The sequence below is a fragment of the Oscarella lobularis genome, chromosome 15 (assembly GCF_947507565.1).
Source record: "Oscarella lobularis chromosome 15, ooOscLobu1.1, whole genome shotgun sequence".
Classification (NCBI taxonomy): domain Eukaryota; kingdom Metazoa; phylum Porifera; class Homoscleromorpha; order Homosclerophorida; family Oscarellidae; genus Oscarella; species Oscarella lobularis.
This window is the reverse complement of record NC_089189.1, coordinates 779631-795872: the sequence shown is the minus strand read 5'-3', so window position 1 is coordinate 795872 and position 16242 is coordinate 779631. Positions and strand designations below refer to the sequence as shown.

Genomic DNA, 16242 nt, shown 5'->3' with positions numbered 1-16242 from the left:
GATCTATCAGGGGTTATATGCGGTACATAAAGTGCTCTGTCTCTATAGAGGGAGATATTTTAATTATAGACGCAAGTACAGTATATCTAGAGCCCTAGTACAGTATTGGGAAATACAAAAGGACCCACAACGTTGCTCGAATACGCGGTTTCGACTCTATACTACTGCTGTATTTATTCCATTTGCTTTGCTTCACTGTCTCCCTTTTCGTGACTTACTTGAGACATTGCTTTCTCGTCGACGTTTTCCTGAACCTCTGCTTTCTCCTCTACTCCTTCTTCTTCTTCTTCTTCTTGAGAAATCGCTTTCTCGTCGTCGACGTTGTCCTCAACGTCTGCTTTCTCCTCTACTCCTTCATCTTGAGAAATCGCCTTCTCGTCGTTTTCCTGAACCTCCGTTTTCTCCTTCACTCCTTCGTCTTTGGTCCCTTCGCCGTCAACGTACGTATGCAAACCCAATGTGTCCAACCAATGCATCATACTGCATGTACCCACAATAAGTAGGCCTACAATAAGACGTAACCGTCTCCCCAATAATCCTACCTGTTTTCCCGCAGTTCCGTCTTGACGATGACGTCGTGAATTTTCGCTTTAAACGCCTCAATTCGTTCCTGCGAATAAAGCGTCTCATCGCAGACGTTCGCAACTATCTCCCACTCACTTTGTATAAATCGAAATCGATGGGTTGATGAACGCCGTCGTTTCCGTACTTCTTATTATAAAAATCATAATACGGCTGCAGAGACGGAGAACACTCGCGCGCGCGCGAGAACCCCACATCGCGATACACGCATACCTGATTAAGAAACAGTCCTAAAGCTGGCGCTCTGGGCACGTCCATCTAGGATATCAAAAAAATCGTATATACCTCTTCTAATTAAACTATTTCCCCTTACCTTTTCCGGTTTCCATGCGCGATCAATTGCCTCGTCGCTCGTGTGCCCTTGCACTACGGCTATGACCAGTCCTAGGGAAATTTCTCGGACGTCTTTGCGACTATTCATTGCCTATATCCTACCTATCATTTTCCTAATTTGATGAAGTAAAAAACTCTGTCCCCTCACCAAGAGCATTACGAACTCCACGTCGTTTCGAACGAACGGTTCGCCGCACTAAAAAGAAGGGTAGTCGATTTTTTTTCTCTGCGCGATTTTCTATTTCCAATACAGTGAAATTCGTGATGTAGCGTTGAGCGCTGTCGTCCGCCGGCCCTCTGCGAGAAAACGGCTGCGGTCGAGGGTGCCCCAATAGAAAGTCTAGTTCACCCACTTTCTCGACGTAAAATTGTGAAATTTGTGGGTTCCAGTGAAGCGGGTCAAAAGGCTCTGAACGCGCGCACGAATATCATCTAGCCAATGGGGAAAATATGGTGAGCTTTATAAGAACACTGCGCAGTTCTTGCAAGGTATGAGAGACTATACATATGCAGGAGTCCAATGTTTGTTTTACCCTCTCCGAGAAAAGTTTGCTTATGAAGGTATTTTATCTTGCTGCTTACCCTCCCCAATACGTTTTTTATATACCTGTCATACGAAAATCCCGTCTCGTTTTCTAAACAAAGTCACACGATCAGAGTTGGTATTCAATAAACCATATATATATATATAATATCCACCGCGTGCGTAGGTGCAAAGGCGAAGGTGGGCGTCAGATATCCGTACGAGCGAGCCGTACAGGCGAGCTTGGCGTCAAACGATCGCGTCGTTCTTAGGAATCCTACGTACAAGATTGCTGCGACCGGACGTCTCGATGAGGAGAAGCGCTCACTCTACCTATTGCTTCTATTTTATCCGGTAGACATTCGTTGAGTTGTTTCAGTCTGTCTTGCGTCATGGCCATGTAAAATAAATTTCGATTAATTAATTATTTGATTAATTAATTAATTAATTGCTAATGAAAATTAAATTTTATAAATAGGATTCTTATCTTAAGCGAGACAACGTTGATTGCAGCCGAAACTCCCTTATCCGTTCTCGAACAGCGTTGAAATCGAATCTAGTTTCACACATCGTTTATCTGACCAGTGACCGCGCCCCCTCACTTTGTCCGTGTGTTTTCGATGGTCGTCCATAATGGCGCCGATTTCTACGAGAGCGTTGAGCAGATCTTCTTCGATGCTCTTTACGCCATCGTTTCGCTGCATTCCCGAGTAGCCTTGACCGATGTAGGACACGTAGAGCGCCATTTTCTTATTTCTCATCCATTTGATGTCGTCGGCGCGCGTTCGTTTTGCCGGCGGCTCGCCGACGTCCTTCTCCGCTCCTTCTAGTTCCATATGCCACTTCTTCGTAAGCGAAAAGCGTTTCAAAACGTCTCTGATGGAACTGTAAACGCGTTGCATGCGCACGTAGCTAACGCGCGTCACACGACACACACTACTACGTATCACACCACGGATAATAAAATAGGACGAGTTTTTTATTGCAGCACGGACAGTTAATTATAGAAACACAAATACACGCATGGACACTTAAAAAAATATTAATAATAGATAACTGGACGCAGTCAGTTTTGTTCTTGTTTAGGCCAGTATGCCATCGGAACGGCCATATTGACAATTTCTTCTCTCAGAATTAGAGTGTCAGCAAATTTGCACGTACTCGCGTCCGAAATGGCAGCCGTGAAATTATTACGACCGCCGCACGCGTACGGGTAGTCGGTCGTCATCTCGAAGCCCTGAAACTTCCGGTTTTCATCTGTTCTCGTCAGCCACGTGCGCTCGCCCTTCAGAGCGCACAACGAATGACAGTGCGTGCAGTCGTTGAGCAGTCCATCCAATTTTCTCTTGCCTACAGCGAGAAACACCGTTTCGTTGCACTTCGACTAAGGAAAACATGTTTTCATAAGCACATGCACGAAATGCCGCCCGGGACGGTCATCCTTACCTCTTTAAACAGAGAAATGCCACCGTGTTCGTTGACGCCAAGACAGCTATTCGTCGCTTTCGACTGAAAGATGACCAATTCGCCGCCGTGACTCAACGCGGACGGCGCCTGACACAGACTGAAGCGTGCCCTCTCCGGCGGCGACACCTTCGTCGCATTCGTGACCGCCGTCTTGTTAAGAATCCCCCGCGTAAAATTCGGCGACTCATCGACAGTGAGATAATGCTCGTTCGACTGACCGACGTAGAAGACGACGTAAGCGCCGAGACGACTGCTAGGAAGACACACGAACTTGGAGTTGTGTTTCAAGTTGTGGTGGCTCGATCTCCTCAAGCGACTGAGAAGTCGAGGTGGACCTCTCTTCGGTCTCCTGGCGTCGACCGACAATAGAGCAACAGATGCGAGGAGTAGAAGAAGGGAAGCGATTCCAATGAGTTTCATTGCTTTGGTACGGATAGAATTAATGTCGAGGGGGGCAAGTGATCTGTGAGAGCTCGATTGGAGAACGGCGGCCTTATATGCGACGAGCTCAAACCACAGATTACGCGTCGAGAAATCTGCAGATGGCAGGTTTCTCGTCGTCACCTTCGAAATATTCAGCCGAAACCGACGATAGTGGGCGTGCGGTTGAACTGACGTCTGGGCATTCGGTTCCGATCCAATTAACGAGCTAGTGCATATGCACGTCTCGGCGTTTCTCTATTGACTACCATGTCAGGCAAAAGACATAGGATACTGTGAGAACTGCATGAATATAGTCACGAGGAAGCGTGCAATGCCAAACTATTCATAAGGAAAGGGTCTTCTTTTCGAAGCCGCCGAACGTCGAATAATGCATAAAATTAAACTCAACGGGCTTCGCCGAGAGCCCCTATCCCTCTCTCTCACCTGACGCAGAAGTCAATGTGCGCAAAAGCACGATGTCAATGACTAATTAATCAATCAACCTCTGCTGTCTGACGGTCGTGCGCAGGAGATGACGTGCGCGTTACATATTACACGCAAGTTAAATATAAGAACGAGGAACGCCCACGCGGTCCTAAGCGCGGCGTAAGTGCGGGGGATTCTCCTCCTACCTCGTTCCCTCCTTCTCCCTCGTCGTGCATGCCCCCGGGGTCATGCATTGACCTGTGTACGGGAAGTCGATCGCGCGATCGAGCCGCAGCTAGACGCCGTCTCCTCACCGCGGCCTCCACCTCCATTCCTCTGGCTACTACGTATATTCGACTCTTCCGTCGCCAAACCGCTCTACCCGTCTATTCCGCGGTTGACTAAATATTTCTAAAGGGCTCGAGTGCGTCCTACTTCCGAATGGCATTGATTTATCTTAGCTTCCTTCTGACGTTGATCGTCTGTTGCTGTGCAACCGACGGTAAGTCCGATGCACGATCGAACGAGGAAGAGCGAGCTACTTTCTACATTGTTCATTCTCGTCCCTCTCACGTGCTTCGCGCTTATCGCAATCCTCGGATCGCGATAGGCTACGTACGAGACGCTGCTATCTAGGACGAACTTCCTGTACGCTCTATATTTGGGTATATACGCATCCTGTTGCAGGATACGGCGGAAACGGCGACGCGACAACGACGACGACGACGACGACGACGAGAATAGCGCTCGACTACGGCACGCAACGACCGCCGTTTTCTCGCATCTGCTCGCTGCCGGGTCACGACCTCTCCTACGTTCTCTGGCGACGACGAAACGGACGAGTGCCGTTCTGCAACGAGAACGGGAAGAGCGTCGCCGCCACCGCCGCCACCGCCGCCGCCGCGTGTCAGCGGCAGAGAGACGACGTGGGACACGAGCTCGAGCTCGTCGTCGGGGAGGCGCGAGCGGAAACGCGCGGCGAGTACGAGTGCGTGCGACGAAGCGTGCTCGGCGTCGAAGACGAGAGAGTCGTTACGACGCTGAGCATACGAGTGACCAGTAAGTGAAATTCCCAGATCTATCTCACTCGACCCGTACAACAAAATACGAAAAGTTCGGACTACAGGGAAATCCTACTATACAAGATGCCTATTTTTTCTCTCTCTCTCTCTTCTCCATGAATTTCACAAGGCAGTGTGGCCTGACGCTACAACGGAGCCTTGTGAATAACTTATTCAGATGCGATTAGTAATTACGTCCGCGAACGCAAGAAAAACAAAACCCAACGCATAAATATTATTTCCTCCCCGTCACTACTAATAATCTTAATTTCTCTTGTATATTGATGTCGCGTCTCGTTTTCCCCCCGTCGTCCGACTCGTCAACGAGACCGATCGCTACGTCATTTCGACGAGCGACTCCGACTGCGACTCCGCCGATTTTATCGTCGTCAAGTGCCGCTTCGCCTACAGCGACGCGGCGCTTCGAGACAACGTCAAAGCGTCGTGGATCGACGCCGACGGCAAGCGCGTGCGCAAGTGGACCGATCTCAAAGGGCCCTTTCAACGACGACGGCAAAACGAGACGACTCTCTACGTGCCGAAACGTCGTCGAGCGGCGGCGGCGGCGGCGGAGAGCGGCGTCTATCGTTGCTGGGTCGCTTCGCCGCTCTACGCGAAGAGAAAACTACTTAGGACGGTTAGCGTTCGAGCGAAAACATTTCGTCGCGTAAAACGAGACCAAATCGACGTCGGAGACGAGTCGCAGCCGGACGCTCGAGTCCCATTACTCGCGGGAACTGTTTTCATTGTGCTCGTCGTCGTCGTCGGCGTCGGCGTCGGCGTTCTGACCGCGCGACGTCGACGCCGATCGCCGGATGACGCGACGGCAATGACGATCGCGTAGAAAAACGTGACTTTTTAAGTTTAGAGACGCTAACAGTGCTGTGGGCCGGGACAGGACGAAGCGCGCGAGTGGCGAGCACTCGCGCGCGCGAGACGAGGAATTATTTCTTAGACAAAAAATTCGTCTCGCGTTCGTCGCGCGCGGACGGCTGAACGCAACGCAACAGCTAATGCATTATAATATAATACACGTAAAGGAAAAAAAAACCCGCGACGAGACCATTCGGATTTATATTAGCGTCACGGTGGATTGATATAAGCTTAAGTGCGTGCAGCGTGTAAACAACGGTCTGGAAAGGGAGGGAGGGAACTTAAAGCACCCAGCGAAGGAACGACAGGAAAAACGACAGTCGCCGCCGGAGGTAAGATTATAGACTATACGTACAAGGTCGTCCCACGGTCGCGGCGCGATTGTTCCTATTCGATCCAACACGCCCTTAATCGATCTCGATCTATACGAAGGTCGAGAGTGCAACGTGAGTTCGATCGACGACTCTCGGTTGGTTTAGTCTCTCGGAATCGTCGACGGAATGAGGTCATCACTTCAAGTTGGCGATTTCGTCCTAACGTCCTGTTTGCTTGCGTTATCGGTCTCTCAAGTACAACCAGCAGCCGTACGTGAGAACATGACATGACATAACATAACTCCTACGTATACGACGGCCTTTATAATCTCTTTTTTAAAGCAGCGCAATCCGTGCGACAATTCGTCGATTCTACTAGTCAGTTCGCATTGGAGACGATTTCTGACGGGAAGCGCGCTCGATCGCCGTCTCCTGGCCGATAAATGCAAAGCGGACGAAACGGAACTGTTCAGCGTCCGTCGTCGCGCGATCGACGGCACTCTCGTCATACGAACGCACGACGGAAAGTATCTAGTGCCGAACGCGAGACGACAGCTGACCATACAGGTTTTCTCCGCGCCGTTTTATATTTCTATATATATGTTGATCTTGTTTTTTTTTAAAGAACGAAACGAGAGACTTTTATCGAATGCACTTTCTCTGCGCCGAAAATTCGACGTCGTCGAGCGGCGCGTGCACGCGGAGCGACGTCTACGTGTGCGTCGAGTCGCGAAATCGACGCAGGCAACGACGACGACGAGCGTTCGACGCCTACTTGATCGCCGTCGACGGCACTAGAAAATCGTTTTCGCTCAATCGAACGAGTTGCGCGTGTTCGTCGTCGTCGTCGTCGTCGTGTCGCGAGACGACGACGAACGACGTCGACCCGTACGAACTTCGCGTGTTGGACGCGCGAACGTGGCCGGCGTTGCTAAGCGATCGACTTAAACGGTCGTGCCAACTGGAAAGGGAGCCGCCGATAACGATTGCCTGCGGCAATCGTTGCGCGAACGATAACGGATAGGTGGCGCGGCCGGGGCGGGTACGTGTTTCTCGTTTTAAGTTTAAAAAACACGATTTAGCTGGTTATACGACGACGCTCCTCTTTTCTACGAAAAACGCCTTCTCCTTTAGTCTATCTTTCTATTAGGTTGACCGTTTTTTTAGCCTTAGGACTAGGAACTAAGTGGCAATAGACAATTAAAGCAGGCAGTAAATCGCGGAGTCTGGGGCTCGCTCCTATAATGCCCACTCAGCGATCTACTAAGTTTTTCGGAAATAACCCTTGAACGGTTCGGTGGCGTAAAGAAAAGTGGCAGTAAACGTTTTGGGAACTTTCTAAACAGAAAGGTCTCCTAGAATAGACTATAAATTTTGCGGGGGTCCCGGGTGACATCTTTTGATGGACAGAATCTTTTCAAGCATCTTCGAACAACAATGCAGTATACAGTACTGTAGGAGTAAGTGGTGGGTAAGGAAAACAGTAGCTCGTATAGTTCTCAGGCTTCTCATATAAGTGGAAGACGTGTCACTGAACTTTTGCCGCAAAGTTCAGTGACACATCTTCCGCTATATATACATATTCGCCCGGAAGGCAACTAACCTCGAAAATCCCACAAGACACCTGACCCCTTTTCCGACACGCCAAAATAGAACGGGTTTTTAATTAATACATTACATTCCCGACCAAAGCAGTAAACGGATTCCCAGACGGCGCGCGGGGGCGTGCATGCGTCGCGGCTGCATTAGGATGTGCCAGCGCTAGGGTTTCTCCACTCGGGCCGCGCGCAAAACCACAGGAAACCGGCGAGAAAACGCGGCGGTGCGGAAATCCGATCGAGCCCCCCCTCGCCCCGCGAGATGATGGAAACGCGCATGAACGCGATGACATCAGTTGTTGTTTCCAACAATCGCGAGCCGCGCCGCGCGTACGTATAGATCGGAGAGGGGGATTACGGGTCGTTTCGGTTACCATGGCGGACGAGAAAGCGAAACCTCGCGTTCTCGTATTCGGCGGTGAGTCGTGCGTCGCGCGTAAACGCGAAAAAAATTTTTTCCCGACTTCCTACTAGCGTTAGAGTACTAAGGCGCCGTTTCCGCGCTCGCCTTTTTCTAGGAACGGGATTCGTAGGGCGTCATCTTACGACGCATCTCGTCGAAAACGACTTAGCGTCCAAGGTGGGGGATCTAGCTCTGTACACGAGTGGAGATCCGGCGTGCGAGTGTCGCAAAGGGGGCCCCCCACGAACAGTCACTCTACGACTAGGCGTTATAATAGCGTTTGCGTGTCTGTGTTTGCGAGGACGAGAGAGTTGGATAAGCGTACGAGACTAGTTTGTTTTTTACTCGTGATTGCATTTACGGAATGTAGTGTCACGCCCCCGCTCGTATGTAAAGGTCGGGATCGGTGTATGCATCTCTTACCTTGCGAACAATCTTCCGTCTTCGAAACGCGTCCTTCCATTTTTTCGTCGATTCCCAAGTAGTACGCGCGTTAACAGCTGGCGGGGGAACACGTCACTGTGACGTCAAGGAATCCTTACATCGTTCATCTCTTGCAGATTCGAATTGTGGACAAAGTTCCGCCTGCAATGGCATGGCTGAACGATAAGCACAAGGTAATTAAAACAGTTTTAATTAATTCTATGATCTTACGTTGATTTTAGGCAGCGTTTGGGGATGCTCGCGTTGAATTCAAATCAGCCAATCTAAGTTCTTCTGGTAGTTTCTTAAATTGCATCTAGATAGAATCAAAAGCTTTTTCTAGCAAGCGTAACTCGTTCTTTCGAGGACGAAAGCGGAGGTTACGACTACGTCGTGTGTCTCGCCGCGGAGACGAAGTTCGGCCAAGCGGAAGCGGTCAGGAAACGGCGTACTGACTAAAAAGAATTCTACGACTTTCTAATTAATTGCAACGTAGGTTTATAAGGAACGCGTGTTCAACGTTACGATCAATTGTGCCAAAGAAAGCGCCAAAAGGAATGTCAAGCGTTTCGTTGAAGTCTCAACGGGAAGGGTGTATAGTCCTAGTAAACCGGTAGGTGGACAGGACTCGGGAGTCGGTGGGGGGGTCTCATTCACGAAACATGGGGCAGAAAGCGCGAAAGGAAGACGGGAAAATCGAGCCTTGGACGCCCGTGGCGAGCGAGAAGCGCAAGGCGGAAATCGAATTGGGAAAAATTGATGGGTACGCGTCCAAGCAAATTCAATAAATAAAATTGTCAGATTTTAATAAGATACTCTCGTTTTAATATGTATTGGGTATTTAATTTATAGGGGTGTCAGTGTAGGAAGTGTTCGCTGTCTCCTTCTAACGTTGCTTCCCTCTCCTTCCTTACCTTAGCTTGAATCACGTCATCTTGAGGCCTGCGGTGATTTACGGAACTGGCGACAGACTGGGAATAAGTGAGACCCCATCGTTCGACGAGACTTTAGTTCTATATTTCTCATACAGCCCCACGTCTTGTCATCGGATCGGTGTACAGAGAACTAAAGGAAACGATGAAAGTAGCGCACTTATGTTTCTCCACGTACTTGTTTTTATATTCCGAATTGCAGCTGCTCTGGGGAAAGGAGCTCAAAATCAATACCGTTCACGTCAGTGACGTATGCCGCGCAATATGGCATCTAACGCAAAACGGCCCATCAGGAGAAGTCTATAACGTCGTAGACAAAGCCAATACCGGTGATTGCGCGAAGTGTCTAGATCCGACAAAGTTTGAGCATCTCTTTCTCTAGACCAAGGCCGAATTTCGTCTCTGGTGAGCGAAATATTCAAAATTAACCACGATTTCTTCGGCACGTTAGCTTCCAGTCTAGCTAAAGTAAACTTACGAGACAACATACTGTACACCGAATTTACGCCGCGCGCCCCCTAGCTCTCTCTTTCCAACATCCAAGAAGATTCAAACGACAAGCATCTCGACCCGTGGTCCAAAGCGTGCACTCGCGACAACGTCGCTACGACTCCTCTAAGCCCATACTTAGACAAAGTGAGTTTGTTGTCAAACGCGAAGCACGTCAGTCAATAACGCGTGCACGATTTTTTTCTCCAGGAGCTTCTCGCCAACAAGCACCTCTGCATCGACGGTTCGAAAATCGAAGGGACCGGTTTCGAATACAAAGTGCGCGAGCCGACAGTCGCCCTATTTCGTGAAGTACGCCCGTAAATTAAAGAGGCCCCCGCTCTTATCACATATATCGTTACTTTAGATTGTGGACGACTACGTCAAACTAGGGCTATTCCCGCCGTCTCTAGTGCCGTAGGACCGAACGTAGACTGAAGAGATCTTCTACAGTTTTGTATGACGATTTGGGGTATATGTAATTAGTATGCTATCGACGGGTGGGAGGAGCTCGTTTGCCGCTTCTCAACGATCCGCTTTTATTTCTCGCACGAGCGACAGAAGCTTGTCCATTTTGGCGATTTCCGTCTCGGCCGATCGCGATTTTTCCTAAAACGCCACGTCAAAAAAATTACACAAGGAGAAGCAAGCCTATCTCGTTTTTTATTATGTACCGCGAGGGCTTTGCGTAGATTTGGAGACAACTTTAGACTCGTCACGTTTCCCCTATGAGAGAAAGAGAGCGCATACCAATCGCGTGATGACGTCAAAAAAGTTACCAACCCGTCATCGCCTATAATAATGATCGGATTGACGGGATTGAAGGCGATGTGCGTGGCAATGCTCTTCTTTTTACGCGTAACTAAAGGGAAAAGAGTGAGAATGCTTTCTCTCTCTTTATTATTATTAGCTGCCTTTTTGCTCGCAAATCGCTTCGTACTTATTCAGATTCAAATCGAAGACGTGCACCTAGCGCGTCGATTTAATTAATTGAATCGAAAAACAGAAACGATGACGTACTTTGCCGTCGGAAGTGACGGCGGCGAAGACGGTCGACGAAAAGGGGGCCCACGCTAGATCGCGCACCGAGCAGTTCAAGTCGAAAGTGAACACGGGATCGTCGCTGCCGCGGATAGAAAAGCTGAGGGAGAAAAAAAAAAACGAAGAGGGGCCCCCCTCGAGGGTTCTTACGTCTGAGTTCTGTCCCACACTTTGACCTTCCAATCGGCGCTGCACGAGGCGAATATCTTCGGATGGTACGTATTCCAACGAACTGCGTACACGACCCAACTGTGAGCCTGCGAGGAGAGGGGAAAATCAAGCTAGAACAATCCATGCCAATATATATGTTATTACTGAAAATGTTTCTATGTATTTGGTCGAGTATCCTTTGGAGCACTGGAGAATTCGACCGTCTTCCGTGCCTATGGGAGAGAGACGATTACGCTATATAGGATCTGACACATCTAAGGGTTTAAAAGAATTGGCTCATTAAAAAACGACGGTAGGATCGGCGAACAATGGGACTCATAATAAAGAAACGTTCTATCTCTTACCGACAATATACATATCGTCTCGCGTCGGATGAAAATCGAAGCAACGACCGTGCTCTAAAGAAAACCCATCAGATATTGAACTGGCCGTCTCTCTTCGTACCGTAGCGCTGAACTCGGATCCCTCCTGGTCCACTGTCCGTCGGACCGGATGGTATTTTTAGGAGCAACGCGTCAGAATAACGAAGTTCGTTCTATAAGAGACTTCTACACTACGTGCGCTTATGGGTGAGGATTTCGCCTACCTTCACAATCGTCCAATTGACTACGCGTCCGTCGGCGCCGACCGAATAGAAATTCAAGTTGTCGTCGAAATCGTTCTTCTGCCAGCGAATCTAGAAAACGACGAAGCGATGCCGCCGCGCGTGCACGGGCTCGTACGTCGATCAATGTACCTCCCAAGCGGGATCCAAGTGCTGACCACTTCGGACGTCGCATCGATAGAGGGGAGACTCGAGACTCTGCTTGATGTCGTAGATGGCAACGGAGCCTAGTACGAAAAGAAAGTGGCACTTATCCAACTGAAATAAATAAATAAATAAATAAATAAATAAATAAATAAGTCAACATTGAGTCATTACACAAGGAAGATAGACAACATTTACCGTCATAAAAGCCGACAGCGAAGAGCGTCGGATGTTCAGGATGAATGTCTAAGCAGAGAACGCCGCTCTCCGGTGTTTCAATAATAAATCTTATAGAAATCAATTAATCAATAGCGACGCGTATTAGATCCTTACTCTGGATACGACGGATTCTTGAGGGAATAGAACAAGATTATGCCGCTGACTTGATTCAGAAACACGTCTAAGTATATAAACGCGAGAATATTATTGAGAAAAAAATCCCTCCTTTCATTTCCTACACGATCCAAATCCCACGGCCATTAAATCACTATACTTCGGGTTCCTAAAGAAACAGCCAATAAAATTCCCTCTCCCCAGCCCAAAATAAACAAATTTTCCTACCAAGCGACAGCAGTCACAGTGAGCTTCCTCGTCTTCGGAGACGAGAATCTCCACAGAGGTAAGAGAGTCCCTTGGACGCCCTTGAATTCGTCTGAAGCGTCTTCCCAATACTTAAAGTCTTAGTGGGGGGAAGACAGAGATAATAAAAAAACTGCGCGTCTCTAAACGCTTTCCTACCTTGGGCTATGTCGTCGAAGATGTTCTGATTGACCATGCGTTCGATGATTTTAGCCGGTTTGGTGAGCCTCGATATGTCGTCGCTCTGATATTGGATACAAAATTAATTAAGAGAACGTTTTTTTCCCCTCTTTTGAAATCACCTGGAATTCCGTCGTCATCGTCTTCTTCTTTTTGGCGTCGTCTTTCGACGACAGACGCGGCTGTTTTTTCTCCTTTTCCTTCTCCTGCCTCTCGAGATCCTCGACGTACGTGTCGTGGATTCCCCACTATAAAGGAGAAAAGTAAACGATCCTTATATAAGAATAGGAGGGGGGAGGATTCACCTGCGTAGCAAAGGCGGAGAAAGTTCCGCGCGGTGGCGGCTCAGTCATCACGCCACGATCCTTAGAAAAAGAAAAAGGATCAAGAACAATGACCACGTCGCATATGCTAAATACCCTATACGGATTATTATACGTCTGCGTTGCCCTGTTGCTGTAGTTGAACTGATTCATCACTTTCTTTCGATGCGGCGGCGAAGCGGCGACGACGCCGCCGGTTCCGGCAGCGACGTCGTCGGGACTTCGAATTGGCTCTTCGTCGACCGCCGCCGCCGCCGGTTTTCCTTCGGACTGATCTTCGCCCACGTCGACGCCGATGCTCATCTGACTCGAAGCTTAGAAATATATTATTGTGTGGATGGACACGTATGTTGGAGGATTTTCTTACTTGCGCCGGCGGGACGCTGTCTGGCGTACTGGCGACGAGCTTCGTCTGATTCCTTGTGAACCATATTTCTACGTAGAAGGGGTATATGAATGAGATAGACTGGTTGTTCCCCCAATACAAATATAAGTAAGAGTGCCAGAGACTAGAACGTTAATTAAAAGAACCGGAAAATATTTTGTCAACGTATATATATTATTACCCGTCTAAAGAGAAGTGCAAAGCCAGCTGGTCGACACTTGACGTTGGCTTATATTGTCTGTCCTATAGATATTGACCAATACTAATTCTAAATTATTTAGATGCTCGCGAAACTCTCCAAACCTTGAAATTGTATCGGACGATGTTGCTAGGAGCGTGGGGATTATTCGCCGTGAGAATTCGAGTGAATTCCTCCTTGAGCTCCTGTTCGGAGAGCTGGAGCTGATCGCTCGGCTTCTGGAGCACTTTCGGATGAAGCCATTGCTCGTCCGGGTCTTCTTCCACGCCGCCGTCTTCGTCCTCCTACGTGGAGGCGACGCCCTCTCTCGAAATCGCGTCTAGGGATCCTTATGTAGAGTTCCTTACGCGCCCGAGGCCTCGAAAGTGCTTTCCCACTTTGCTTCCGGCGATAAGTTTAGCGTTTGGGCCTGCCAAACCGGATCGAGAGGGCGCCTGTCGCGAGCAAAAGCGTATTCGAGTGAAATTTCACTCCTACGTCGAGTCTACCTTTAGTTTTGACTTGCTTTGCCTCATGGGTTCGCCTGGGATCGCTTTGCAGCACGCTGGGGTTCGAAATCGTGTTGGAGAGGCGTTGCTATGGACGCATAACTCCCCGTGTGGAGTAATAACAACTCCCGGACAACATGCAGAGTAAAATTTTATTACTATTGGTGAGTAGATCAGCAGACCAGTAAGACAGATGAATAATTGCCATGGCTTAATTTTTCATTGCGTTTCTGATACCTGCGTCACAGGCAACGTCATGCATACGTCATTGCCTAATTGTTCTATTTATCCGCAGTAATCGATCGGCGACGAATTCGTCTGGTCAATCCTTTATTAGTAGCTAAGAGGCATATTTCGAGTGTAAGCTCTGGAAAACCGGATGAAATTTAGACCGGCTGAAATGCGTTCATGAGTGAAATGCAAGGGTGCCTTTTTGGCACTGATCGCGCGCCATATCTATCTACGGCTCTGGCCTGGGGAATGTCTGTCAGTGCCCGTTTCAGAGTAAGCTTTCTTCCCAGACCTCTTCAGGCAGTACGCGGGACAACGAAGACAAAAAACAATAGAAGCAATGAGATGCAAAATTAGAGCGAGACGGCATACTATAGCAAAAGTAGAATTAGACCGTTACTGTCAGTGTTCAGTTGCGTCAGTCGTCGCGACGATCGTCGCACGAGCAGCACTCAGCCGCTCTGCCTTTCAGTGGGGAACAAGAGAGATTGCTCGGAGGATAGAACGGCTTTTGAAACAAGAAGTTTGTGTTGTTTTTGATTCGCTGCAAGGCGACGCAACTCTCCAGCAGATCGTGAAAGGCATAGGCGTCCTTGCAAACGCGAGGATCGGGCACGGGAAGCGACGGCTTGTTCGGCCTGACGAGAAAACACTTTTCCGATCCATTGACTTCTCGCTTTGCTAGGAGAATGTAGTAGATCTGTGATCGTGCGATTTTGACGAAAATATGAAGAAACGCTGTTGACATTGACGTCTATACATTTTCAACAGAACGCGTCGCTTTTCTTTCAGTCTGCGCGCGTGTAAATGCTTACGTCAAAAATCAGCATCCCGTTTTCGTCCACTGCTAGATACTCATCGCCGTCGTACAGCATGAAACGCGCATTGTCGTTGGCGACGTCCGTTTGGAGGAAAATTGCTTCCTGGCTGGCATTCGAAAGCGGAAGAAACGTCGGTTTCGTCTCGTACCCATGCATCAGATCTCGCCCGTCATTGATCGAGAGAACGAACGAATTGTTCGGCAAGCACGACGAGTTGACGAAGCAATTCGACGCATTCTAAAATGCACGCGCACGCACGAGGACAAGAAATGAATTAGACAAAAGATCGTTTAGTCGATCAAGCAACGCACCACGACCGTATTGTTGGACAGAGCTGAGTTGAACGACACAGGAGCGCGACGGCACGCTACCATCGTCGCCCACGAAAAACATACGACTGCAAAGAGAGCAACTCTGAAAAGACTGGCCATGGCGAAGAATTACTGATAGAAGCACTGACTCAATTCAATCGATCTACGGCTTTATATACGAAGCTGGGGTAGCGTGACGTCACTGCTTCGCATTGAATTAGGTCTGTCCTTCCCAATTAGGTCTGTCCTTCCCAACATCCCCAAAAAATCTTTCAGACCGCACCGCGATCAGCATGAAACAATTTGAACCGTGCGTCAGCTCGGATATTTGATTAGGCTCGTGCATCTGTTCCATAAATATTAATCAAAGCGCAGAGCCCACGACGCGCCAGAAGGTCAAACTGAGTCTACATTCTTCTGTCGTTCTCGTTCTTCTATCATGCGTGTAGGCGTTATGACCATTGCGTTGCGCGACCGCGACTGCGTGCCAATGGCGTGAATGGCCGAATTTTTTTCAGAAGTGGTGGCGTCGTAGACAAACCGCTTTTGTGCATGTCATTAGTAACGTCGCGCCGGTCGCCGATGGCAGTCGCCTGACCAAAAAAAACGGACGCCCCCAACGCTCGCTGACCGTGGGACCCGTGCATCCGGAAGAAAAACTAACATACCACAGCACCTTCTCATGAAAGTAAAGTGATCGGGGGGTGAAAGATAATCCTCCTCGCGCGTGCAATGAGCATGATGTAATAGTAATTAATTTGACTCGGATTAACATTGTGTATTCCGCTAAGACGACGTGCTCCGAAAATCTCGGCGGTTCACGTCGCCTTGATTCCACGAGTCGTCGCCGTCACCGCAGTCGTCGTCGTCGTCGTCGTCGTCGCTACACGAGTCCTACGTCGCGACCGTTAGTACGCG

General features: G+C 49.0%; 5 protein-coding genes and 1 long non-coding RNA gene across 6 annotated transcripts; 2 read left to right on the top strand and 4 right to left on the bottom strand.

The window, feature by feature from the left end:
* Nucleotides 1–35: 35 nt before the first annotated feature.
* LOC136196362 (pseudouridylate synthase 1 homolog) lies at nucleotides 36–2346 on the bottom strand. The gene is made up of 13 exons (XM_065985900.1): nucleotides 2041–2346; nucleotides 1926–1994; nucleotides 1772–1838; nucleotides 1615–1715; nucleotides 1523–1550; nucleotides 1269–1347; nucleotides 1167–1212; nucleotides 1018–1111; nucleotides 896–966; nucleotides 796–840; nucleotides 661–735; nucleotides 543–610; nucleotides 36–480 (listed from the first exon to the last, which is right to left on the bottom strand). The coding sequence occupies exons 1-13, from the start codon at nucleotides 2338–2340 to the stop codon at nucleotides 174–176; spliced, it is 1350 nt and encodes a 449-aa protein (XP_065841972.1). The 5' UTR covers nucleotides 2341–2346; the 3' UTR covers nucleotides 36–173.
* Nucleotides 2347–2399: 53 nt separating this feature from the next.
* Nucleotides 2400–8489, bottom strand: LOC136196350 (uncharacterized). The gene is made up of 2 exons (XM_065985883.1): nucleotides 2885–8489; nucleotides 2400–2822 (listed from the first exon to the last, which is right to left on the bottom strand). The coding sequence occupies exons 1-2, from the start codon at nucleotides 3323–3325 to the stop codon at nucleotides 2505–2507; spliced, it is 759 nt and encodes a 252-aa protein (XP_065841955.1). The 5' UTR covers nucleotides 3326–8489; the 3' UTR covers nucleotides 2400–2504.
* LOC136196351 (uncharacterized) lies at nucleotides 4013–7099 on the top strand. The gene is made up of 5 exons (XM_065985884.1): nucleotides 4013–4256; nucleotides 4442–6020; nucleotides 6121–6272; nucleotides 6348–6569; nucleotides 6628–7099. Exons 3-5 carry the CDS (start codon nucleotides 6189–6191, stop codon nucleotides 7024–7026), a joined length of 705 nt encoding a protein of 234 aa, XP_065841956.1. The 5' UTR covers nucleotides 4013–4256; nucleotides 4442–6020; nucleotides 6121–6188; the 3' UTR covers nucleotides 7027–7099.
* LOC136196349 (dTDP-glucose 4,6-dehydratase-like) lies at nucleotides 7880–10286 on the top strand. The gene is made up of 14 exons (XM_065985882.1): nucleotides 7880–8018; nucleotides 8119–8180; nucleotides 8564–8620; nucleotides 8669–8723; nucleotides 8770–8861; nucleotides 8923–9039; nucleotides 9098–9189; nucleotides 9346–9407; nucleotides 9457–9509; nucleotides 9561–9687; nucleotides 9741–9826; nucleotides 9881–9994; nucleotides 10058–10159; nucleotides 10215–10286. Exons 1-14 carry the CDS (start codon nucleotides 7976–7978, stop codon nucleotides 10266–10268), a joined length of 1116 nt encoding a protein of 371 aa, XP_065841954.1. The 5' UTR covers nucleotides 7880–7975; the 3' UTR covers nucleotides 10269–10286.
* Nucleotides 10287–10292: 6 nt separating this feature from the next.
* Nucleotides 10293–14088, bottom strand: LOC136196348 (dynein intermediate chain 2, ciliary-like). The gene is made up of 24 exons (XM_065985881.1): nucleotides 13962–14088; nucleotides 13821–13907; nucleotides 13578–13757; nucleotides 13456–13517; nucleotides 13257–13324; nucleotides 12986–13203; nucleotides 12872–12931; nucleotides 12689–12814; nucleotides 12546–12630; nucleotides 12369–12486; nucleotides 12266–12309; nucleotides 12141–12207; nucleotides 12006–12094; nucleotides 11796–11890; nucleotides 11646–11735; nucleotides 11504–11594; nucleotides 11404–11457; nucleotides 11204–11271; nucleotides 11039–11145; nucleotides 10868–10970; nucleotides 10762–10816; nucleotides 10631–10709; nucleotides 10522–10573; nucleotides 10293–10456 (listed from the first exon to the last, which is right to left on the bottom strand). The coding sequence occupies exons 1-24, from the start codon at nucleotides 13986–13988 to the stop codon at nucleotides 10373–10375; spliced, it is 2109 nt and encodes a 702-aa protein (XP_065841953.1). The 5' UTR covers nucleotides 13989–14088; the 3' UTR covers nucleotides 10293–10372.
* A 436-nt stretch (nucleotides 14089–14524) lies between these two features.
* Nucleotides 14525–16236, bottom strand: LOC136196390 (uncharacterized). Its single transcript, XR_010672164.1, has 3 exons — nucleotides 15325–16236; nucleotides 15008–15250; nucleotides 14525–14946 (listed from the first exon to the last, which is right to left on the bottom strand). It is a non-coding gene; the product is annotated as an uncharacterized lncRNA (long non-coding RNA).
* Nucleotides 16237–16242: the final 6 nt, after the last annotated feature.